The sequence below is a fragment of the Polypterus senegalus genome, chromosome 13, assembly GCF_016835505.1.
Source record: "Polypterus senegalus isolate Bchr_013 chromosome 13, ASM1683550v1, whole genome shotgun sequence".
Taxonomy (NCBI): Eukaryota; Metazoa; Chordata; class Cladistia; order Polypteriformes; family Polypteridae; genus Polypterus; species Polypterus senegalus.
Genome location: NC_053166.1, coordinates 20224254 through 20250468, shown reverse-complemented (window position 1 = coordinate 20250468; position 26215 = coordinate 20224254). Strand labels below are relative to the sequence as shown.

Genomic DNA, 26215 nt, shown 5'->3' with positions numbered 1-26215 from the left:
TATCACACTAGATAATCAGTCGCTGTTTAATGAGCCGCTCACCTTGGCATCTTCATTAGGGCGCATTCGCCTTGAGTAATTCTGCACCATCTGCTCTCTCCCAATCTCTTCCTTGAGGTGCTGAATTCGGATGAGACGTTCCTGGTTTTGATCGACCCTCACTTTCCCATCTAGAAAATGAAAACTAAAGTTTCTTTTCTGTTGTCAGTGAAGGAAAGTGAAGACTAGTCTGCACTAACATGGAAACATCTGAAAAATACCCTGTGACGATGTGGGTTCTGGCTCCACACTCCCTTTGATGTTTGGAAGCACTTGAACCCAACACCGTCGATAACGTAACCGAGTGAGCTAGTCAGTGAAGGCAATAATTGAGCAAGGGGTGGTGCAACAAGTGCAATAGTGCTTTTATTTAAAACAGTGTTCCATAAATAGTGCAGTAGTTTCAAAATTCAATAAATAATCCAATAAAAGAACGTGGAGGTTAAAATCAATAAATAGAAAAAACAATCCTTTAAATCGAGAGGTTTAAAATGTTTTTTAGAAAGCAGATTTTTAAAAAACAACAACAACAAGCTTGGTGCCTTCTTTTGTGCTAGCGTCTCACCTGCTTCTCCCGGTTGGGCTTTACAGCAGGCGAGACGCTCTCTGCAGCTGCCCTCTGCTTCTCACTCATGAGACTGGAGACCTCCTGAACCCTGGCTTCAAGCGCCACTCATCCCAGCCTCAGAGACTTGGATTTCCACAACGGCCAGGTCGCCCACGTTGAGGATTCCATCACCAAGTCTCTCGACTTCCGCTGCCTTTCCGTGGCTTCTCTGCGGCCAGTCGCCTTCCCTTGGTCACTCCCGCTACCTGATCGCTCAGCGGGAGCGACATCTAACTCCAACGCCTGGGTGTAGGCCCAACACCCCAGGCCCTCGCAGCTGCCCGCGAGCGCTTGTTCGCTCGCTCGCCCGCTCACTCTTCGCGGCTCTCTCTCTCTCACCGACCTGCCTCCTCATCTGCTCCCAGTAACCTCCGTCCTCTTTCCTTTCCTTTCTTTCTTTTCTCTTCCCTCAGCCGCCTCGTGCTTTTTAAAATGACGCGGGCCACAGCAGCTGCAGCGTTAGCTATGGGACAATCACGAATGTGGGCAGTTCCTCACCTGTGCACTCGGTGAGAAACGCCCACACCCTACGGATCGCCCCGCGGCCCGCTATGGCCCAACGTCCCCTCGCTAAGCCGCAAGCGCAGCGATCATTTATTTAAATAGAATGGCCTTTGCTCAATGAGCTGTGGACCCGCTATACCACATACCCTCGTTTTTAATTCGTGTTGGCCTTCTGACCACACTGAGATGGAATTTCATTTAGAAAACACTTCAGAATTTGAATTTGTTTCACAGAGTAGCATGGATGGGAAAGACGGAGCTTTTCAAAAATGCTGTCATGTGATCAGGCCCTAACTTCTCTTTGTTCTGATAATTCTGTTTGTGAGCTCACTTTTAATGCCAGGATTGTCCTAACTCTTCCTATTAGACGACGGATACTGCACGCTGAAACACTTAAACGTCTTGTGGTATTAAATAAGGCAGCACTCTCAGTCAGTATTTTTTTAAAAGGTTTGCAACCTTATACTTGCCCTTAACCTTTAAAAGAAATTGCATTTCATTGTCTGCCCAGACTAAGTCGTATGTTTTCTCTTTTCCTTGGTCGTGTAGCCTTTTGATTTACTTTCATGTTCAATAAAAAAGCGCAGTGCACTTAGCTGATAAACCGTGTCACGTGTCACCAGCAGAGCAGACAGCTGGCCAGTAGTTCAACGGCGGCAGACAAGAGTGAAACAAACAATGGTATAGTGGTGGCAGTGGATATTAAAATGTCAAATGAGTTCATCAAGAACACGGGGACACCGTTGGAAACTTCTTGAAGTTAAATTTCACACAAACATTAAGAAGTTTTTCTTTGCACAGAGAACAATAGACGCTTGGAATGAGTGACCAAGTAGTGTGGTTGACAGTAAGACTTTAGGGACTTGCAAAACTCGACTTGATGATTTTTAGAAGAATGAAGTGGATAGGACTGGCGAGCTTTGTTGGGCTGAATGGCCTGTTCTAGAGTGTTCTAATAGGTGAGATGCATTGACACTACTTTCAGGTCACTACAGAAGGTCCAGTTGCATACTTACAATTTGAGAAGACACAACAAAAAACAGACAATTGCAATTAAACGACGTGTGACAGGAAAATTTAAAGATAAGTCCAGAATCCATGAGATGCACACTATTCAGAAAACAAAATCACGATCAGTAGCCATTTCATTTCTTTATGAGTTATGAGGAAAGATTAAAAGAGCTGAGCCTTTACAGTTTAAGCAAAAGAAGATTAAGAGGAGACCTGATTGAAGTGTTTAAAATTATGAAGGGAATTAGTAGAGTGGATCAAGACGGTGACTTTAAAATGAGTTCATCGAGAACACGGGGACACAGCTGGAAACTTGTTAAGGGTGAATTTCACACAAACATTAGGAAGTTTTCTTCACACAGAGAACCACAGACACTTGGAATAAGAGACCAAGTAGTGTGGTAGACAGGAGGACTTTAGGGACTTTCAAAACTCGACTTGATGTTATTTTGGAAGGATTATGTGGACAGTAATGGTGAGTTTTGTTGGGCCGAATGGCCTGTTCTAGTCTAGATTGTTTCTAATGTTCTATTGACATTACGCCAAGGGGAAGGGCATGGATGCCAAACTACTTCTTTAATCTTCAGACTAATTCTTTAATCTATCTCAGTTATCGAAATCCTTTATTTTACGTGTTCATCACTTTTGCAAAATTTTTCATTAGTCCAAGTTTATAATGAAGAGAAGAGAAATATCTTTGTTGGGTCAACACGTTGTTGTACAGTATATGTTGTATAGGTCACACTTTTTTGTCCTTATTAAGAAAACCAATTCTAAAGAACAGCACTTGGTACTGTATATGACATGACTGAAGTGTTTAAAATTATGAAGGGAATTAGTCCAATGGATCGAGACGGTGACTTTAAAATGAGTTCATCAAGAACACGGGGACACAGTTGGAAACTTGTTAAAGGTAAATTTCACACAAACATTAGGAAGTTTTTCTTTACACAAAGAACGATAGACACTTGAAATAAGCTACCAAGCAGTGTTGTAGACAGTAAGACGTTAGGGACTTTCAAAACTCGACTTGATGGCATTTTAGAAGAATGAAGTGGATAGGACTGGCGAGCTTTGTTGGGCTGAATGGCCTGTTCTCGTCCAGAGTGTTTTAATGTTCTAATGTAAAAGGTTGATTTTATTCCACAAGCTCAATTGACAAGGATAATTCTTAAACTGATTCATGTTTACAGTAAATAAAATGATATATTCAAAAATACACTTTGAGTCCTATGAAAATACACAAAAGGTATGGGGAAATAACACCCACTGTGTCACTCTCAAAAAGGGAAAAACAAAAAAATGACCTTCCTCTGTACAAAGGGGTACACCTGGTTGAACCACAAAAATAAAGGTCACATATACTGGTCAACAAGCATTGTGCTACTGGGAGTCTTTCACCTTTACTTTAACAAATTTCACTTGCTGACTCCAAATCTGAAAACCGTTTTCGTCCAGCAGCATGTCACGTTTTTTAGTTATGACATTCCAGGACTTGGACATCTAGGGTGACTGGACAGTAAAGGCGATGCATTTCAGGATTTAAGAAATAAGTTTGGTCTCGAGAAAAGTGAAGTCCATGAACTGCTGCTTGACGAGGAGTTCAAAAGGAAACTGAAGCCCACTGAATCAGCACCCTCATTCGTGCGGCTTGTCCAGAATGTTCTTGACAGTCACAGAGCAGAGAATTATACTGAGCTTGTGAAGAACCTGCTGAGAGCGTATCAGCTTACGGGAGCCAGAATGTCGCTGAAGACGTCATTTTTTACGTTCTCATCTCGACTTTTTTCCACCAAATCTAAGCGATGTCAGAGATGAGCATGGGGAAAGATTTCATCAAGATATAAAGGTGATGGAAAAACGATATCGGGGAAAATTCACTCCGAGCATGATGGGTGACTGCTGTTTGTTCATGCAAAGAGAGACGGATGTGCAGTACAAGAGCAAAAGCGATTGAGCACACTGACCTCGCTTTTATACTGAGGTAAATTGACATAAATATGTTCTAAAGTGTCTCTGGTATCGTCTTCTGGTTTGTTTTCAGAATAAACGCATCAAAACAATTTTGGTGGGACAGAGACCAAACTCTAGTGTTGATATATTACGTCCATCCATCATCCAACCCACTATATCCTAACTACAGGGTCACGGGGGTCTGCTGGAGCCAATCTCAGCCAACACAGGGCACAAGGTAGGAAACAAACCCCGGGGAGGGCGCCAGCCCACCGCAGGGCTTGATATATTACATTGATTTTCAAAAGTGTCAAAACGGCAATGATGTGCATCTCAAAAATCTAACGTGCTCACTTAATTCCGATTTCATATATGAAACCAGTGTAGAAAACTTAATAGAGAGCTGCTCTGAAGTTCCCAGTAGCAAATAAAAAATATTTCTTTGTAGACCAGTGATATCAGCCCATCCAAAGAAAAGAAAAATAAATAAATAAACGGATTAAGTCAGCCCACAATCCAATTAATAAGGCTCCTCCACCAGAATAATCAGGAGCCAGTGTGGCCCACAGGAGTACAATCACAGCAAACAGTGCAGCCGACCACTGAGCCACCACACTTCACTTCCGTTGGCTGGCTCTGCTTTCTTGAAGCGCTCATCTTCAGATCCACCATCCCTGACTAACAGTAGAACAGAGTTTATATGGAGGCTTCAATCTTCCCCCAGTCTATTACAGCGCGACACTCAGAGTCAATCACCTCAACAGGGAAAACTGACCGTAAACTTCTCTTACAAAACAAGTGCAGTACCGCGGCACTTAACTTCACTCACAGATTATTAAAACTAAACAAACTAAACCAACCCGACTAAACCAAAATCCAAATAAAATGTGACATCCTCAAACAAATCCTTCTGACACTGCCAACCCAGGTGAATCCGTCCGTTCAAGTCCGCAGACGCCTGGCCATCGTGTTGCTAGGTCTGTGGTTTTCCTGACCAGTTAGATTTTTATTGATTGTCGTCTGCAGGAAATTAGGGTTCTGCGTGTCTTGTTTTTTTGGGCTACTTTTTAAAAAATTCTGCAGTATTTTTGGCTATTTTTCAACCAAACAAATCTTTACCATGTTTTTTATCCATCTGGCAGCCATTCCCAGACTATTTGTTCTAAGATCCACCATCAACACTTTCAAATGACTCAAAGAGGACCCCAAGTACCCAGTACTTGTGCTTTGGTATGTGTCTAAACCTCTCACTCTGGCGCTGCCCCCCAGAACTGGCAACCCTGCATGGCCAAGGCACAATGTTTAAACTTAGAGACACTCTATCTGGCATGGGATGTGCCTGAAAGGCTGTGCATACTGGAAGCGGCTGGGACACCCACCCAATGCTGGCAGGTAAGCCCTCACCCATTTCGCTTTCCACTCACTGTGTGTTAAATCCTACTGCTGAAATGACCAAAACCATTGTTATTCACAATGGAAGTCATGTGCACGACAGCAAGTGCTGCCCCACGTCTCTTTAAACCAAAGCTGTTCATTGAGCAGATTGTAAGGAGCTGGGAGACCCTCAGTGTCACATGACACACCTGTCCAATACTGGTTTTTGGACTTTCAGTGAGGATGACAAACTTTTTCAAAATGATTTGAAAATACTAGATTGGGCGGAAAACTTTTCAAATGAACGCCTCAAATGTATCAGTGTGGACTGAGCCGCTGATGACATCTGAGGACTCTCTCTTCATTAAGGTCTGTGCTTACTGTGATATTCTGGAGTTGTGCCACGGCAAGAGGACTGCACTCTGGCTGGCTTTACTTACTTAGCAGGTGGTCCTCCATTTCCTTTCTCAGTTCTTCTTGCAGCTGTTTGATCTTCTGCTGGGCCCTTTCTTTGTGTTGCTCTGCACCTCCTGTGTTCCCAGCGCACTCTGACTGGGATGACGAGTGCAAACTGCCCTGCAGTGGAACACAGCAAGAATAAAATCAAGCCAGTGGGTTCTAATGTCGCATCCATCTATCTGTTTATCCATGTTTGAACCTTTTTATAATAATAATAATACACTTCATTTATATGGTGCCTTTCCATTGCTCAAGGCTCAGTAGTCCATAAAAATAAATCCCAATCAGCGCTGTTTGATTCAGATCTATCCATCAACTATATATATATATATATATATATATATATATATATATATATATAGGTGTATATAGAAAAGTAATGAGACTGGCAACACTGCAAGCGATCTGGCAACGCTGCACTGTTGTCCTTGATAGAGCACGTGTATCAGTACCCTCCCATAGCTCAGTGCGAGTTTCAACTCCTTCCGTTAACTACGTGATTTTTGTGTCTGCTATTAGCGAAGTTGTGTTTTTGGTTGTGTGTCACGCAAAATGGAACAGCGGAATTTGGAGCAACGTTGTGCCATTAAACGGCAAGTGTGACGTTTGAAAAGTTAAAACAGGCCTATGGGGAACACTCTTTATCCCGAGCTCAAGTTTTTCGCTGGCACAAATAATTTTTGGAAGGCAGAAAACACGATGAAGATGAATACCGTTCAGGGAGGACTTCAACTTCGAAAACCAATGAAAACATCGAACGTGTGAACACTCTTGTGAGATCAGACCGTCGTTTAACATTAAGAATGTTGAGTGAACAATTAAATTTGAACAGATTTACCGTTCATCAAATTTTGACTGAACATTTGCACATGCGAAAGGTCTGTGCCAAAATGGTGTCGAAAAACCTCACAATTGAGGAGAAGGACAATCGAAAAAACAAGTGTCTTGATCTTCTTGACAGAATCGCTAATGAGCAAGATTTCTTTAGTCGTGTGATCACATACGATCCTGAGACCAAGAGGCAAAGTCAGGAGTGGCACACTGCAAACTCTCCTCGACCAAAGAAAGCTCGAATGAGCAAATCAAAGATCAAATCAATGCTGATTTGTTTTTTTGACAAAAGGGGAATCGTCCACAAAGAATTTGTTCCTCCAGGACAAACTGTCAACCAAGTTTTTTATAAAGACGTCCTTGAAAGGTTCAGAAAAAGGGTCATTCGCGTGAGACCAGACATTGCAGACAAATGGATGCTCCATCATGACAACGCCCCATGTCACACTACCCTCTACATAACAGAATTTTTGACCTCAAAAGGCATTCCTGTGGTTCCCCAGCCCCCTTATTCACCTGACCTCAGTCCGTGTGACTTTTTCCTTTTTCCTAAACTGAAAAATGTCCTCAAAGGACGTCATTTCGGGACTTTAGAAAACATCCAAAAGAGTGTAACGGACATGCTGAAGACCATACCGGTTGAAGACTTCCAGCTGCTACCAACAGTGGGAACAACGTCTCCATCGGTGTGTAGCTGCCCAAGGGAACTACTTTGAAGGGGATAACATTGATGTTTGAAAAAAATAAAAACTTTGGTAAATAAAAAATCAGTCTCATTACTTTTCTGCCACACCTCGTATATACTGTATGCAGGGTGTCCATAAAGTCTGTGTGCAATTTAAAATAGTTGTAACTTTGTAAGTACTGTATATATGATGGAAAGAATCTGTAAAAAGGATTAGAAAGAAGAAGCACTTGCATTTTTTATTGTTCTTGTTAATTTTCAACATGTCCACCATCATTACTATTACAAAGGGTGATGCGATTCTGTAGTTCTCGGAAAACATTTTCAAGCTGATTTTCAGTAATACCAGCAATCACATCAGTTATCCTAGCTTGCAAGTCTTTTAAACATAGAGGTTTGGTTGAATAAGAATTGTAATAAGAATATAAGTTTAATGTCACTGTGCTCTGTACTATAATTATTTTATAAATCCACTTACGTGTATAGGCCAGGCCAAAGTTAACACACAGGGGCTCTCAGCATTTAGAATTGCTTAGCCAAGCATAGGACAAGATAGACAAAGACAGCTGGAGGAATGAATAGTCAGCACAAAATCTTCTTTCCTTGTTTGGAAATGGACTATTTACCGACGTGTGGGCCTGCACGTGGAGAAGACAGTATAAAAAGACTTGTACAGCAGCCAAACACTTCGAAGACGATGGACGGATGGGTGATATCGTCATCCGTCCTGAAAAGCCTTCCAGCACAGCGATGAAAAATGGCAGACTGTATAGATCAAGATCCCACCTTGGTATTGTCTTACTATAGGCTTCCCATCTGTAATGGCGCATAAATCGTCAGTAAACAAAGCTACATTATTTTCTCTTATGTGATTTTTACCGCCGTATCACTATGGGAGGGATATCACCTTTTAATATCATATCTATATAGTTTTTGGTTACTTAAAATGTCGCAATTACAAAAGAACTTATTCCAACTAGGGAGCTATCCCCCCTAAAAGGAACACCTGTCCCCATAAAAAGAAATCCAATGGAGTCAAATCTGGCAAACATGGAGGCCAAGAAAATAGTCCACTTCTTCCAATCCATCTGTTAGGGAATTTCTCATGTAGAGAGTGTCTAACATGCAAAGCAAAGTGACAAGGAGCGTCATCTTGTTGAAATACTGTATTCTCTATTAGTCCTAATTGTTCAAGTTGAGGAATAAAGTAATTTTGCAGAATTTCTAAATAGCTAATACCATTAACAACATGCCTTTCAAAGAAGAATGGCCCTATGGCTCGATTTTTTCCCAAAGCACACCCACACATTAACTTTGGGAGAATCTCTTTCATGTTCAACAGACTCCTGTGGATTTTCAGTTCCCCAAGTTCTAAAGACAAAACAAATTATAGGGTGGTCCAGATCTAATTATGCAATTTTCATTATGTTATAACTTATTAAGTTTATTACATAGAAAAATTACCCGAAAAATCCCGGACCATCGAAAAGTGCGTGAACTGACGACATGAAGAATTGTCGTGAACTGGGAATCGTCCCCGTATAAATCAAAGTCATCCAGATGATCTGGATCTGCATAATTAGATCTGGACCACCCTGTAGATACATCAAGCTTTCTAATCCTTTTTACAGATTTTTTCTATGACATATACTTACAAAGTTACAACTATTACAGTTTAAAAGATCGAGCTGCAGCCATCCTGAGGTCTCTCTCACTCTCCTGCCTATCTTCCCCCAGACTCCCTCCGGTCCGTTGGATCCCCTTGATGATGAAGACTTTGTATTCTTTTGAGCAGGAGACGGGGCCGATGCATCGCGTTTGACAGCTGTTCCTTGTGAGGTCAGATCGCCTCTGTAAGAGACTTGTGTTTGTATCTGGCAGAACAGCAATAACGTTTCTACTCCTTGGAAAACCTGCTGAACTCTCCTGTGCCACTTTGTGACCCAGGCTTGACAATATGAAGCAGGGAATCATGATTGCGTTCACAACATTTTGTTATTATTACCAACCTGAAGAGCAGGCTTCCTTTTCCTCATCTCCTCCACTTCTGTTGACCGTTCCTTCTTTATTTCCCATTTCTCATTTTTGAGAATCTGTGAAATGAGCGGCAGAACGTGAGCAGCATGTAGCACTCAGTTCATGGAGGGGGACTTGACTCTACCCCCACATTTCTAAGACAAACATTAAAAAGCATACAGAAAGTATTTATAAGATTCAAATAAAATCAACTTTACAGAGTTAGATTTGGACATGGAAGTGAAACTTGTAACTTAACAACATACTAATTCTTAAGAACATTAATTCTACTTCTCCTACAATATCCTAATGATGAGCAGAGGAGGATAACTGGTGACTTTAAATTGTCCCCATTTAAGTGGGCTTCAGCATGCAAGTGAGTACCCTCTGCAATAGACTGGCCATCTGTCCATGGCTGACTCGGCCTTGACTCCGAATGCTGTCTTTACAATGAATGTGATTTGAATTACGCAGGTCCAGGAAATGGATAGATGTTTTCATTAAGAAAAAGGAGTGAAGTCAATTTTATTATTAGAACTTTAGAAAATCTTTTGATGAGTAGAGGACATTCAGCCCCAAAAAGCTCAGCAATCCTATCCAAAATAACTTCAAGTTGACTTTTGAAAGTTCCTAAAGTCCACCACACTACTTGGTCACTTATGCTATGTGTCTCTGGCTCTCAGTGAGAGGTAAAACTTCCTAACATTTGTGCGAAATTTACCCTTATTAAGCTTTTAATCGTCTCCTTGTTCTTGTTGATAACGGTGACAACTTTGATCCACTGTACAAATTCCTTTCAGAATTTGTAACTCTTCAGTCATGTCACCTCTTAATTTCTGTTTGCTTAAACTGAAAAGGCTCAGAGAGCTCTTTGAATCTTTCCTTATAACAAGTGCCCTGTAGCCCTGGAATCAGCGTAGTTGTTCTTCTCCGGACCTTCTCCAGCACTGCTATGTTCTTTATGTAGCCTGGAGGCCAAAACTGTACACAGATAGATAGATAGATAGATAGATAGATAGATAGATAGATAGATAGATAGATAGATAGATAGATAGATAGATAGAAATGAAAGGCACTATATAAATGATAGATAGATAGATAGATAGATAGATAGATAGATAGATAGATAGATAGATAGATAGATAGATAGATAGATGTGAAAGGCACTATATAACTGATAGATAGATAGATAGATAGATAGATAGATAGATAGATAGAAATGAAAGGCACTATAGATAGATAGATAGATAGATAGATAGATAGATAGATAGATAGATAGATACTTTTAGTCATAAGGGGAAATTCACATACTCCAGCAGCATACTGATACAAAAAACAATATTAAATTAAAGAGTAATAAAATCGCAGGTAAAAACAGACAATAACTTTGAATAATGTTAACGTTTATCCCCCCCAGAGTTGAATTGAAGAGTCGCATAGTGTGGCGGAGGAACGATCTCCTCAGTCTGTCACTGAAGCTGCTCCTCTGCCTGGAGATGATCCTGTTCAGTGGATGCAGTGTATTCTCCATGATTACCAGGAGCTCTGCCACAGATGTTAAACTGTCCAGCTTCATTCCTACAATAGAGCCTGCCTTCCTAACAAGTTTGTCCAGGTGTGAGGCGTCCTTCATCTTTATGCTGCCTCCCCAGCACACCACCAGATGAGGCCTTACCAGTGCCTTATAAAGCTTTAGCATAACCTCCTTAGACTTGTACTCAACACATCAGGGCGCTATATAACCTGACATTCTGTTAGGCTTCTTAATGTCTTGTGAGAACTGCACGGAGGATGAGAGTGACAAGCCTTCTATGACTCCTAAGCAGTACTTTCAAGTTGTAGACCCCCCTACATTTAATACTTTACGTTTACTTATATTAAATTTCATCTGTCTAAGCGTGTATGCTGTTCAACTCCATCTGTGATGATTCAACAGATTCTAGATTACCTGCCAATCCTCCTAACTTGGTATCATCTGCAAACTTAACTACGTTACTGTTTATTTTCCTATCCAGATCATTTATGTATGTTAAAAATTGCAGCGGCCCCAGCACTGAACCCTGCTGGACACCACACTTAACATCTCTCCATTCTAATTAGGTTCCTTACACCATAACTCTCTGATTCCTGTGTTTGAGACAATTCTGCACCCATCTAGACAATACAACTTTACACCTTGAACTTCTACTTCTTTTAGTTTGATGCCCAACTGTTATGTGGGACTTGTGCAGTACCATTTAAATGGTGAAGTCTGGTGGTAGCTTCATTATTCTCTGGGGTTGTTTTTCAGTGAAGGGGACTGGGAAAATAGACGGGTGAGAGAATGCTGAATGGAGCAAAGTACATAGATATCCTTAATGATAGTCTGCTCCACAGTGCTGTCGACCTCAGACTTGGCTGAAGATTCACATTCCAATAGGAAAAAGCAAAGACAACACATGAGTGGTCTAGGGATAACTCTGTGAATATCCTTGAGTGGTCCAGCCAGAACCTTAACTTGAACCCAACTGAACATCTCTGGAGAGACTTGAACATAGGTGTCCACCAATGGCCTTGTTCCATCCTGACAAAACCTGACAGGATCTGCAGAGAAGTATGGCAGAAAATCTCAAAATCCAGGTGAGTCAAGCTTGTCACATCACACCCAAGAAGACTCCTGGCTGCAATCACCGCTAGAGGGGCTTTAACTAAGTACTGAGTAAAAGGTATGAATGCTTGTCTAAGTGTGATATTTCATTTTTTTATTTTTAATAAAATTTGATTCCTAACATCTTATTTTTTCTCCTCCTTGAACCGTCACCTTATCGTGGTGGAGGGGTTTGCGTGTCCCAATGATCCTAGGAGCTATGTTGTCCGGGGCTTTATGCCCTGGTAGCCACCCAAGGCAAACTGGTCCTGGGTGAGGGATGAGACAAAGAGCGGTTCAATAAACCTCCAATGAAAATAAAACTGTGGACGACTTTTCCTTTCCCTTGCCCCCTGGAGCCAGGCCTGGAGGTGGGGTCACTGGGGCCCCCTCTGGAGCCAGGCCTGGAGGTGGGGCTCGATGGCATGGTGGCTCTAAAATCTGCTGCCTGGTGGCCGGGCCTGCACCCATGGGGCTCAGGTCCGGGCACAGCCATGAAAATATGATGAAGAGGTAATGCCCGACTGGGTCCTCCTCCCCATGGGCTCACCACCTATAGGAGGGGCCAAGGAGGTTGGGTGCAATGTGAGTTGGGTGGTGGCCGAAGGCGGGGACCTTGGCGGGCTGATCCTCGGCTACAGAAACTGGCTCTTGGGGCGTGGAATGTCACCTCTCTGAAGGGAAGGAGCCTGAGCTAGTGCGCGAGGTCGAGAGGTTCGGCTAGATATAGTCGGACTCACCTCGACGCACAGCTTGGACTCTGGAACCAATCTCCTTGAGAGGGGCTGGACTCTCTACCACTCTGGAGTTGCCCCGGTGAGGCGCCGAGCAGGTGTGGGCATACTTATTGCCCCCACTGGAGCCTGTGCATTGGGGTTTACCCGGTGGGCGAGAGGGTGGCCTCCCTCCGCCGGGTGGGGAAGGGTCCTGACTGTTGTTTGTGCGTATGCGCCGAACAGCAGTTTGGAGTATCCACCCTTTTTGGAGTCTCTGGAGGGTTGCTAGAGGGCATACCTTCTGGGATTCCCTCGTTTTGCTGGGAGACTTCAATGCTCACGTGGGCAATGACAGTGAGACCTGGAAGGGCGTGATTGGGAGGAATGGCCCCGATCTGAACCCGGCGGTGTTTTGTTATTGGACTTCTGTGCTCGTCATGGATTGTCCATAACGAACACCATGTTCAAGCATAAGGGTGTTCATATGTGCACTTGGCACCAGGACACCCTAGGCCTCAGGTCGATGATCGAATTTGTGGTCGTGTCGCCGGACTTGCGCCATATGTCTTGGACACTCGGGTGAAGAGAGGGGCGGAGCTGTCAACTGATCACCACCTGGTGGTGAGTTGGCTTCGATGGTGGGGGAAGATGCCGGTCAGACCTGGTAGGCCCAAGCATGTTGTGAGGGTCTGCTGGGAACGGCTGGCAGAGTCCCCTGTCAGAAGTAGCTTCAACTCCCACCTCCGGCAGAACTTCAACCACGCCCCGAGGGAGGTGGGGACATTGAGTCGAATGGGCCATGTTCCGTGCCTCTATTGTTGAGGCGGCTGACGGAGCTGTGGCCGCAAGGTGGTGGTGCCTGTCGTGGCGGCAATCCCGAACCCGTTGGTGGACACGGCGGTGAGGGATGCCGTCAAGCTGAAGAAGGAGTCCTATAGGACTTTTTGTCCTGTGGGTCTCTGGAGGCAGCTGATAGGTACCGCAGGCCAAGCGAACGCGGCTTCGGTTGTTGCTGAGGCAAAACTTCGGGCATGGGAGGAGTTTGGAGAGGCCATGGAGAGCGACTTTGGACGGCTTCGAGGAGATTCTGGTCCACCGTCCGGCGTCTCAGGAGGGAAGCAGTGCAGTGTCAACACCGTATATGGTGGGGATGGTGCGCTGCTGACCTCACTTCGGGACGTTATGGGTCGGTGGGAGGAGTACTTCGAAGACCTCCTCAATCCCACTAACATGCCTTCCAATGAGGAAGCAGAGCCTGGGGACTCTGAGGTGGGCTCTCCCATCTCTGGGACTGAAGTCACCGAGGTGGTCAAAAAACTCCTTGGTGGCAGGGCCCCGGGGTGGATGAGATCGCCGGAGTTCCTTAAGGCTCTGGATGTTGTAGGACTGTCTTGGTTGACACGTCTCTGCAACATCGCATGGACATCGGGACAGTGCCTCTGGATTGGCAGACCGGGGTGGTGGTCCCCTCTTTAAAAGGGGACGGAGGGTGTGTTCCAACTATAGAGGGATCACACTCCTCAGCCTCCCTGGAAAAGTCTATTCGGGGTTCTGGAGAGGAGGGTCCGCCGGATAGTGAACCTCGGATTCAGGAGGAACAGTGTGGTTTTAGTCCTGGTCGGAACAGTGGACCAGCTCTTCACCCTTAGCAGAGTCCTGGAGGGTGCATGGGAGTTTGCCCGACCGGTCTACATGTGTTTTGTGGACTTGGAAAAGGCATTCGACCGTGTCCCTCGGGAATCCTGTGGGGGTGCTCGGGAGTATGGGGTACGGACCCCTGATAAGAGCTGTTCGGTCTCTGTACAACCGGTGTCAGAGCTTGGTCCGCATTGCGCAGTAAGTCGAGCCCGTTTCCAGTGAGAGTTGGACTCCGCCAGGGCTGCCCTTTGTCACCGATTCTGTTCATAACTTTTATGGACAGAATTTCTAGGCGCAGCCAGGGTGTTGAAGGGGTCGGTTTGGTGGACTCAGGATTGGGTCACTGCTTTTGCAGATGATGTTGTCCTGTTTGCTTCATCAGGCCGTGATCTTCAGCTCTCTCTGGATCGGTTCGCAGCTGAGTGTGAAGCGGCTGGGATGAGAATCAGCACCTCCAAATCCGAGAGCATGGTCCTCAGCCGGAAAAGGGTGGAGTGCCCTCTCAGGGTTGGGGGAGAGATCCTGCCCCAAGTGGAGGAGTTCAAGTATCTCGGGGTCTTGTTCACGAGTGAGGGAAGAATGGGCGTGAGATCGACAGGCGGATCGGTGCGCATCCGCAGTGATGCGGGCTCTGCATCGGTCTGTCGTGGTGAAAAAGGAGCTGAGCCGTAAGGCAAAGCTCTCAATTTACCAGTCGATCTACGCTCCTACCCTCACCTATGGTCATGAGCTATGGGTAGTGACCGAAAGAACGAGATCGCGAATACAAGCGGCTGAAATGAGTTTCCTCCGCAGGGTGTCTGGGCTTTCCCTTAAAGATAGGGTGAGAAGCTCAGTCATCCGGGAGGGGCTCAGAGTAGAGCCGCTGCTCCTCCGCATCGAGAGGAGTCAGATGAGGTGGCTCGGGCATCTGATCAGGATGCCTCCTGGACGCCTCCCTGGTGAGGTGTTCCGGGCACGTCCAACCGGGAGGAGGCCCCGGGGAAGACCCAGGACACGCTGGAGGGACTATGTCTCCCGGCTGGCCTGGGAACGCCTTTGGGATTCTCCGGAAGAGCTGGAAGAAGTGGCCGGGAGAGGGAAGTCTGGGCCTCTCTGCTTAAGCTGCTGCCCCCGCGACCCGACCTCGGATAAGCGGAAGAGAATGGATGGATGGATGGACATCTTATTTTTCTTTGTCATTCTGGGGTATTCAGTATTGTCCGAGGTGTGGAAAAAATGAATTTAAATGATATCAGCACAAGATTACTACACTGTATAATGTGTTTAATGGCCAAATTCCTTGTGTTTTGTGGGTAGAACCCCAAAGAGGCGGGGTCACCATGACATCACTCTGTGGGAACGCCCACAGCTCCTTTTATTGAGGTTAAGGAAACAGATCCAGCAGATGTTTCATGACTGCTGTGGAGTTTGTGGAGTTAAAATCTTTCTGTAAGTACTGGATTTTGGCTTCTTTTTTCAGAATTTTGCTTACCCAGACCAGCCACTACACTACCACCACCTGAGGCTTCTTGCTCTAATAACAAGACGTACTCCTTGCAAGTTGTACTTTTTTCCCCACACGATGAAATAACCAGCAAACAATAGACAGGAATGTAAAATCAAACATATATTGTAAATGAAAAAGACAACAAATATTCAATAATGTAGATATGTGCGCACAAAACACCACAATCCCAAAGACATCAGTGACTTATTACTATTAAAAAAACACGAATATACAAATATTTACATTGAACCCTCTCTTTGCCCCTAAACAATAAATAAAAACACACAACACAAATACAAACACAGATTATTTAAACGCAGCAATTGAAATGTAGTGATAAATGAGTCCAAAATAAAATCCGGCAGTATCTGGCTGTAATGTTATTGTGCTCCTTTCCGAAAACAAAATCGACCTCATCGTGACAGTCCTGGCAATGGCTGGGATGAATTTGAACCCTGGGGTTCCTCGGTGCTGGCTGTCCTGATAATGAGTGGGATGTTGAAAATGCAAGCAGTGGACTAAAGCAGTGGTTCTCAACCTGTGGGGCGGGCCCCCCTAGGGGGGGTGTGAAGTAACAAAAAAGGGGGGGCACGAAGATGTGAAAAAAAGAAAACAAGAATCAAAAATATGAAAAATACATCTATTGAAACCTAAACAAATTAACTTAAACTACATTCTGATACTAGAAAAATTAATATAGAGTTAGATAAATGTCGATAAAAGTTAAGTAGGTATAATAAAATATGCATCTATGATATGTCATTAATTAAAAAAGAACAAATTGATATTAGTGGGCTCCTTTCAAAAAAAAATTTAGGGGGGCACGATTACAACTGTTATGAAAACTCGGGTCGCAAATTCTTGACGGTTGAGAAACGCTGGACTACAATGAGCTACTTAGATGTGGAGTATTCACCCCCTTGGAAGTTTTCACATTTTACTCTTAATATTATAATAAATCACAGGGGGCTTTTTTGACACTAGTCAACAAATAAATGTTGAAATATCTTTTCACGGTGATCTAAATTAATTACAAATAAAAACAACAAAATAATTGATTGCCTAAGTGATGAGTTGATAAATGAATGGTTAAATGGTCTTCTTTTCGCTCCTCGATTTCTCTCTCTCCTTCTCTTCTTCGTCCTCCTTTGCCTTTCATCCTCTTTTTTAAATATGCAATGTCCCGGATGTATTAGGTGAGTATGACAGGCAATTTCTGTCTCAGGGCTGCAGTCTCTCTCTCCGTCATCCTTCCCCTTTTCATTTATGGGGACAACATTCACTGACGCACATATAATGGACATTACACGGGACGATGAAACTAAACGCACTCAGCACAAACATAGAACATACTATTATTACATAGACTTGAACCTGTTTGCCTTGGATTGCCTTTTTCAACAAATCGTTTTTATTGATGTCTTTTTGGATTTCATGTCACGCTTTTTAAAAAGATACTTTGTTATGTGTTGTTCTAAAAGCCAGAGCTTTGCGGTTTCCCTATCCCTATTGTTGGTATATTTAAAAGCATTTCTGAACTTTTAAAGCCAGCCCTTGATTTTGCACCTAGGTAGGGTTCACTCACTCTTATTATCGATTATTTACTAAATATAACTCTGAACCACCTTCTAATTTTAATTACCAAATTATTTAATGACCAAAGTGGACCCACCTGGAGTCTCAATCATCCATCCATCCATTGTCTAACCCTCTGAATCCGAATAGGGTCACGGGGGTCTGCTGGAGCCAATCCCAGCCAACACAGGGCACAACACAGGAACGAATCCTGGGCAGGGTGCCAACCCACCGCAGGACACACACAAACACACCCAGCACACACTAGGGCCAATTTAGAATCGCCAACCCACCTAACCTGCATGTCTTTGGATTGTGGGATGAAACCCACGCAGACATGGGGAGAACATGAAAACTCCACGCAGGGAGGACCCAGGAAGCGAACCCAGGTCTCCTAACTGCGAGGCAGCAGCGCTACCACTGCGCCACCGTGCCGCCCTTAGTCAACTGCAAATTATCTGACATCTTATTCAATTTCCTGCAAATACTGACCTGCTGCTGCTTGATCAGATCCTTCAGTTGGGCGATGTCTTCTTCACCACAGTCCTCCAGTGCCATTATCTTCATTCTCTGCTCCTTTATAAGGGTCTGAAGGTTAAGGGTGGCCATTTTGGGATCCCATTGACCGATGGTCGCTGAAGTTTTAAAGCTTCTCATTCTCTGAGCCAAGGTCAGGGCTAATGGAATCTCTTTATCATGAAGGCCAGCAACTGTTTAAAAACACATTTTTCATTATGTACATGTATAATATGCTACTGCTTGATTTACAAATACTTATTTAATCCATGTTCATAGATAAAACAGCTTGTAATCACAAATACAAATCACAATGACTTCTGAAGGTCTAGTGTTAAGGGTCACATAATGAATCAAAGATGGAGGCTCAGTCTGTAACCTTGTAATTTTATGTAGCACCTTACAGGGTGAAGCCCATCTCAGTGATCTTCACATATTATCACAATCTCCACACTGGATTTGAACTTAACATTAAAATCAACCTTGAAAATGTCTGGTGACTGGGCATTCAGCTTTATGTTTTGAAACTCTGCTGCTCACAAACACATAAGCTCTAATGTTATCTTCTAATAGTTAATGTGTTGTTTATATTTCTAGAAAGTTTACTCTTTATTGCTTTTTTCATTTTTATCGCAGCTTTAAAGAAATAAGTATTATTTTTGATCAACATTGAATTAATGGTTCATTGTCCACAATCCTGGATTGAAATAAGCATAACTAGAAATGAATGAGTGAAACAGGATTGGTGGTCTGCACAAGTCATTACATATAAATCTGCAGTATTAAAGGACTTTTGCCACAGTTCACTCTGTACAGAGTCGATTGCTAAAATGGAGACTAACAACTCAGAATGCAAGGACTGTCTTCATCTAGTTGAAGGAGGGAATCAGGACAAGACAAAGAAGGGGAACCAAAACTCCACAGAGCCCAGCCTGACTCCCCTTCTGGTTATGTTCCTGGCATTGTGTATAAAAGGGCACAGTAGGCTGTGGTTCATAACCTGAAGAACAGAAACTCTGCCTGAAAGGCTGGTGTCGGGTGAGGAGAGGATGAAGCTTGGAGAGAGAGAACGTGGAGGCAGCCTAGAGAAGGAGGCAAGAGTGTGAGAGGCCTGGACTTAGGGGTAAAGTGGGTTGTGTGGCACTACTTGGACTGTGTAAATATTGTGTAAATAAATGTGTGGTGGTGTTGTACAACATGTCTGCCTGTCTGTGTCCGGCTTAGTCCACAATATGTTCAAGGACCCATGACATCAGGTTTACAGCTCTCATGGGGGTCATATGATACAATGTGGTCGCAGCTCCCCAGACATGCATCATTTATTTCATCCCTAGCAATTTACTACTAAAACATGTCAAAATATTGTAAAATTATTCTATAATGATAATTTATTTGCCTAAAATGTACAGGGCCACTAATGACCCTCAATGCGGTAAAGTGTCAATATTTTTCCCTGCATATTTTAGTGCTGTGTAAAATTATTTCATAATGTCTTTGTATTTCTATATGTTAATTACAGCTGTTTTTCTATCTTGTCATGTTTTTATGTAGGCATTTAGGAGTTTAGGAAGGTAAGAGGTAAGTAAAGAAATGCGACTACACTTATCCGCACAGCAAGCCCTTGAAAGCGCCTCTGTCATTGATAGCAGATTACGAGTCAGGGAGAGGCGCAGTGCAAAGGGATGCTTCTGATTCAATCGGATCACAAATGTCATGGGCAGGAAATTGTAGAAGGGCAGAGCTCAGATGAGGAGAAGAATGAAGGTGAAGAGGCAAGCAATTGCAGCAGCAGCACAGAGTTAAACAGCCACATAAAGCAGCTTCTTATGGAAGCAGAAGTGAACAAAAACACAGAAGGTGTCATCACAGCTGTAGTTCTATTGAGTTGATCATTATTTAGGTTTTTATGAGTTTAGAGAGATAAGAGATAAGGAAATTAGTACACCCAACACTTATTAGCATAAGAAGCCCTTGAAAGAGTCCTGTCATTGATAGCAGATGAGACAGAAAGGCATGCAGCTGGGAGACAAACGATGAACAACAGAGTGAGTCAGAGCCAGTGATACCTATGATGCCATCAGATCCTGAATGTTCTGGGCAGAGCTCAGAATAGGAGGAGGAGGTTGAACGTAAAGGGCGGCTGACAATTGCAGTAGCTACAAAGAGTGAAACAGCTTCTTACAAAATATAGTGGACAAAAGATGCAAAAGATGTTTCTATCACGTTAATCATTATTTAGGTATTTATGAGTTTAAATTGATAAGAGATAAGAAAAGAAGGGTTGCTGATGATTTTCCATGTAGGATGTCATTGACTACAGAAGGCAAGTCAGATACAGATAGAGAATCATGAGGCAAATGATGAACAACACAGTAAGACATTTCTGATTCCATCAAATCCTTTATGCTCTGGAAGATGGATGCAGAAGGAATAATATTAGAGTCGAAGGTCTACCTGAGAATTGTGAAAGTCTAAACCCAGTGAAATTTGTAGTTAAACTATTCCCAAAAATATTTGGAGAGGACTTCAAATCAGACACAGAGATAGCAGCAGCTTACCGCATACGGAGATCAAATACCTCTAAACCTAGGACTTTTGTCGTGCATTTCGAAAAATCACAATCTAAATTTAATGGAATGTCACTTCTCAGACAGAAACAAGAGATTATATTTGAAAATAACCACATTTGTATTTTCCCTGATTTCTCACCCTCAACAGCTGTTAAACATGCCACTTTTTGCAACATTAAACAGTGCTTACAGAAAGCCAATATCAGATACAGCCTTTTGTATCCTGCCAAACTGAAAGTGGATATTCAAGACAAGCATTACATCTTTACCACTATGAAGGAAGCAGAAAAAGAGTGAAAGCTGATCCCGACACTCTTCTGAAATACGATCGTGAGTCGCACACTGTCATGGCATGGCAAAGAAGATATTATCTGCTGTCTGATCCACTTGCAATGGTAATTATACATCCTTTTCCCTTCTCTGCCATTTTGTGTTTTTGTTTTAATTACAATTATATGCTTATACTGTATGTATATATGTGTGGAAGAAATAAAATTAGTAACTATTTTTTTCTTCTAAAGGAGACTGTTTAACATCATACCCTTGGTTTATTGTTATTGTTATTATTGTATTACTATGTTTATCCAGGCCTATTTTTAATACCATTCCCTGGGTTTACTATCTTACTATTTCACGACTGTTGTAGATTATATTTTATGCTTATAGTATTTAGACTTTAGGCTTGTTTTGTTCTGGACGTGCCCTGTCTCTACTTATGTCAGAGGACATGGACTTTGAGAAGTGTGGTCTAGCCTCAAGTGGGGAGGCAAAATGGCGGGGTGGGGGACTAGGAGGTGAGAGAAAGAGAGCAAGCTATATCTAATCTATTCTTTTAATCCTTATAATTATAAGTGCTGACGCAACTATTGGCTTCATGGCAATAACTCCTGGGAAAATTGGAAATTTAGGTCAAAGCTGTCTCATTTTCAGTTAAGACTACAAAATGACATCAAATTCTTTATGTTCTGGGCAGGGAACTATAGAGTAGTAAATCTCAGATGAGGACGAGAAGGTTGAACGTAAAGGGCGGCTCACAATTGCAGTAGCTACAAAGAGTGGAGCAACTTCTTACAGAAATAAAGTGGACAAAAGATACAAAAGCTGTTTCTGTCGGAGTTTAAATTGATAAGAGATAAGAAAAGAAGGGTTGCTGATGCTTTCCGTGTAGGATGTCGTTGACAACAGAAGACAAGTCAGATACATATAGAGAAGCAGGTAGAAGGGAGGCAAACGATGAACAACAGAGTAAGACATTTCTGATTCCATCAAATCCTTTATGTTCTGAGCAGGGAATTATACAGTAAAGTAGAGTGGTAAAGCTCAGATGAGGAGGAGAAGGTTGAAGGTGAAGGTAGGCAGGCAGCTGCAGCAGTTATACAGAGCGAAACAGCACAAGTTTCATCACCTGAAGCAGCTTCTTACAGAAGCAAAACGCAACATAAAACACAGAAAGTGGCGCATATGTTCAATATCACTGGGCTGCAAAAGAGTTGATCGGTGCAGAGTGTGCCAAGAGCCATGTTGCAATTATCACAAAAATGTAACTGTGATCTGTAACTATTGTGCTGAGTAGCATACTATTATTGTGTATTTATATATAAATATTACAAATTAAAAATAATTAATATTAAAAATTGCTTTAAAAATGAAGTAAGGTGTTCAGGGAAGAGGTTTCAATAAAAGTTTGAACAGTCACTGTTATTTGTGACTTGATTTAAATATAAATATATGCCAAGTCTCTATAGACCCTAGATATGTAATGGTGTTTGTTAAAAGTTCTTTGTACATAAGCATTAAATTAATTACATGCCAGGATGTAAAGTAATAAAAAAATGTCATGCCCCTTTGTTTTCTCTGTATGCCCTACATTAACAAGAATGAATAAAACTTTCAAGTTTCAATGGGAAAACTCCAATCCCACAGTACCTGAGGAGTTTATGCAGTATACGAAGAGCGTGTGGCCATTTCCCTCAAAGGCCTGACAGAGCAGCACTGGGAGCAGTTCACAATCGGTAAAGCTGCTGGAACTTTCCTTTAGCTCCATTACTCTCAGCAAGGGGCTGGCACTATTAAAAATAAATAACATTGTCAGTGTAAAAAGAAGCCCCATTTTAGAAGTGACACTTTATGTTATACACATGTGCAAAGAAGTTTCATTATATTTGAAAGGCAAGTTAAAACCCTTTACTGTAAATGGACCTGCTTGCTGCTTTTACTTCCATGTAAATGGATGTTTGGGTAATGGGGTCAAACATTTACTATCAAGTGAAGTTCAAATTTAAATATACGGTGTTCCAAATGTCCAGAAAAGTTCATTTTAGATTGGTGTCTGTATGGATGTGTTTGAGTATCTGAGGAAACCTGTGTACAATGATGACATCCAAAAAAATTGCCCCGTTCTTCAAACAAACCTTGTTACAGGCTCCATGCCTATTGTTTTTGGTCCATTTTGGTCCAGTAATTATCTGCATATCCTTCAAAAACTGTTTGACCTATTGTATGTCCAATGATAACTGCTGTAGACATTGTTCAGTTTAACTGGGATATGTGAAGTGTGCCTCAGGCTGACTGTAGGCTAAAGAAGTGCCAATTATAAATACAAAATAGGAGACACTGTCCTAAAGGAAGCAACCTTCGGAAAAGTTTTAGTGATTTATATTGACACAACACCTTCATCATCTAAGCAATGTGCAGAAGTGATTAAAAAGGCAAAAAAAATGTAATGTTATCCATCCATCCATTTTCCAACCCGCTGAATCCTAATACAGGGTCACGGGGGTCTGCTGGAGCCAATCCCAGCCAACACAGGGCACAAGGCAGGAACCAATCCTGGGCAGGGTGCCAACCTACTGCAGGACACACACAAACACACCCACACACCAAGCACACACTAGGGACAATTTAGAATCGCCAACCCACCTAACTGGCATGTCTTTGGTCTGTGGGAGGAAACCCACGCAGACACCGGGAGAACATGCAAACTCCACGCAGAGAGAACCCGGGAAGCGAACAATCTTTGTTACTTAAGGGCACATCTTCAAGAAATTTGGTATGCGGGTTCCCAACGCTAACTGAATCCTACTTACGTACATATATACATCCATATCCATAGCCTGCAGCTCAGTCACAGTGTGAGGCGGCATTGGGTCCCCCATCCTAACGCCTCCCAAATTGTTGGCTGCCTGCCTATATAAGGCCATCCGTCGCTCCAGTCTCTTCATTCCCTTCCTTGCTTCGCCATGGAATTCACATCTCCCTGCTGATAACTACAGCTTTTTTATTTAATCCACGACTTCTCCGCTGTTTTATTGTTCATTTATTACGATTATAGTTATTGTGTAGGTATTTTAGACTTACTTTACATTGTTCAGGTACCCATTTCCTTTATCATTCCAATCGTACCCCCATTAACATGTCTATCGAGGTGATCACCATCGATCAAAGAACTGTCACCTACCGAGTGGTTTCCATGCCCGGAGATGGCACCTGCCTTTTCCATTCTCTTTGTTACATATTGCACGGCCATATTAGGCTCACTCTTGATATCCGGATGAACATTGTGTCTTATGTATTGAATGACTGGGACAGGTTCAAGGTGTGGACTGATGACGGTACAGAAGATAATTATACTACACAGGAGCACTAGAAGAAATGCTTAAGCCCTTCACCTATGGTTCTGCATGTGAGTTGATGGCTGCCACTGAATTGTTCGGTTGTCATTTCAAGTGTACCGAAATGGCCAAATATTTTACACCTTTCGACAACCGCCAATGCCTCTTAAACATCTTAGATTGACAGGTGACGATTTCAGTAGTGGACACTTTGATGTTTATGAAAGTTTAAACTCTCAAAAGCTGGATGTGAAGTTATCGATGAAACCGGTTGTATGCTGACAACGCTTGACAGATGCCGAATGTCTCTTCAACACAAGTCCTACAAATAATGTTGTAATTGAAACAAACCGTGAAACTCAAACCGATTATGACAGCAGCAATCCAAGCTGTGAGATTTGATTCAAGATTACTGTTCACATAGTCAACTGTACGTTGCATGCTCAAGAGTAAGCTCAGCGCACAGCTTGGTCATATTACAACCGGAGGGCCGAAATGACAATGTGGTATACAAAGAGATCCTTAACAAATAATTATTGGTATATTTTCCCTCAGTTTCAAAAGGTTTAATTTTCTTCTTAATAAAACTTTTAAGGCAGTACTTCACCGCTGCGAAGCGCGGGTATTTTGCTAGTATATATAGTATATAGATATAATGTGTGTGTGTGTATGTATATATATATATATATATATATATATATATATATATATATATATATATATAGATAGATAGATAGATAGATAGATAGATAGATAGATATTTAATGTGTGTGTGTGTGTGTGTATGTATGTACAGTATGTATGTGTATATATATATAGAGAGATATAGATATAGATATATATACTGTATACTGTATATAATGTGTGTGTATGTATGTATGTGTATATATATATATATATATATATATATATATGACAGCAACACTCATAACAGTGACAAAACAATTACATTGACAATCATGTTACGTTATTTTCAAAATGTTTCCTTTAATTTTTCATTACTTCTTTAACACACTACTTCTCCGCTGTGAAGCGTGGGTATTTTGCTAATGTTATATAATTAGAGAAGGTCCAGAGAAGAGCAACCCAGCTGATTCCAGGGCTACAGGGGATGAATTATGAGGAAAGATTAAAAGAGCTGAGCCTTTTTAGTTTAAGGAAAAAGATTAAGAGGTGACATGACTGAAAGGTTTAAAATGATGAAGGGAATTAGTACAGTGGATCAAGATGGTGACGTTAAAATGAGCTCATCAAAAACACGGGGACACAGTTGGAAACTTGTTAAGGGTAAATATTGCACAAACATTATGAAGTTTATCTTCACACAAAGAACGATAGACACTTGGAATAAGAGACCAAGGACTGTGGTAAAGAGTAAGACTTTAGGGACTTTCAAAACTCGACTTGATGTTTTTTTTTGGAAGAAATAAGTGGACAGGACTGGCGAGCTTTGTTGAGCGGAATGGCCTGTTCTAGAGTGTTCTAATATGCGAGCTGCATTGACACTACTTTCAGGTCACTACAGAAGTTCCAGTTGTATACTTACAATTTGAGAAGACACAACAAAAAACAGGCAATTGCAATTAAACGACGTGTGACAGGTAAATTTAAAGATAAGGCCAGAATCCATGAGATGCACACTATTCAGAAAACAAAATCACGATCAGTAGCCATTTCATTTCTTTATGAGTTATGAGGAAAGATTAAAAGAGCTGAGCCTTTACAGTTTAAGCAAAAGAAGATTAAGAGGAGACCTGATTGAAGTGTTTAAAATTATGAAGGGAATTAGTACAGTGGATCGAGACTTGTATTTTAAAATGAGTTCATCAAGAACACGAGGACACAGTTGGAAACTTGTTAAGGGTAAATTCCACACAAACATTATGAAGTTTTTCTTTACACAAAGAACAATAGACACTTGGAATAAGCTATCAAGTAGTGTGGTAGACAGTAAGACGTTAGGGACTTTCAAAACTCAACTTGATGCTTTTTTCG

General features: G+C 42.3%; 1 protein-coding gene across 1 annotated transcript in view; it reads right to left on the bottom strand.

Moving 5' to 3' along the window:
* LOC120542731 overlaps positions 1–26215 on the bottom strand; it is a 65862-nt gene that overhangs the window by 13677 nt on the left and 25970 nt on the right. The window contains exons 4-8 of the mRNA XM_039775369.1: positions 22536–22675; positions 18016–18233; positions 9473–9556; positions 5929–6064; positions 43–170 (exon numbers count right to left, since the gene is read on the bottom strand). Coding sequence (XP_039631303.1) covers positions 43–170; positions 5929–6064; positions 9473–9556; positions 18016–18233; positions 22536–22675 — 706 coding nt within the window. The remainder of the gene's footprint in view (positions 1–42; positions 171–5928; positions 6065–9472; positions 9557–18015; positions 18234–22535; positions 22676–26215) is intronic.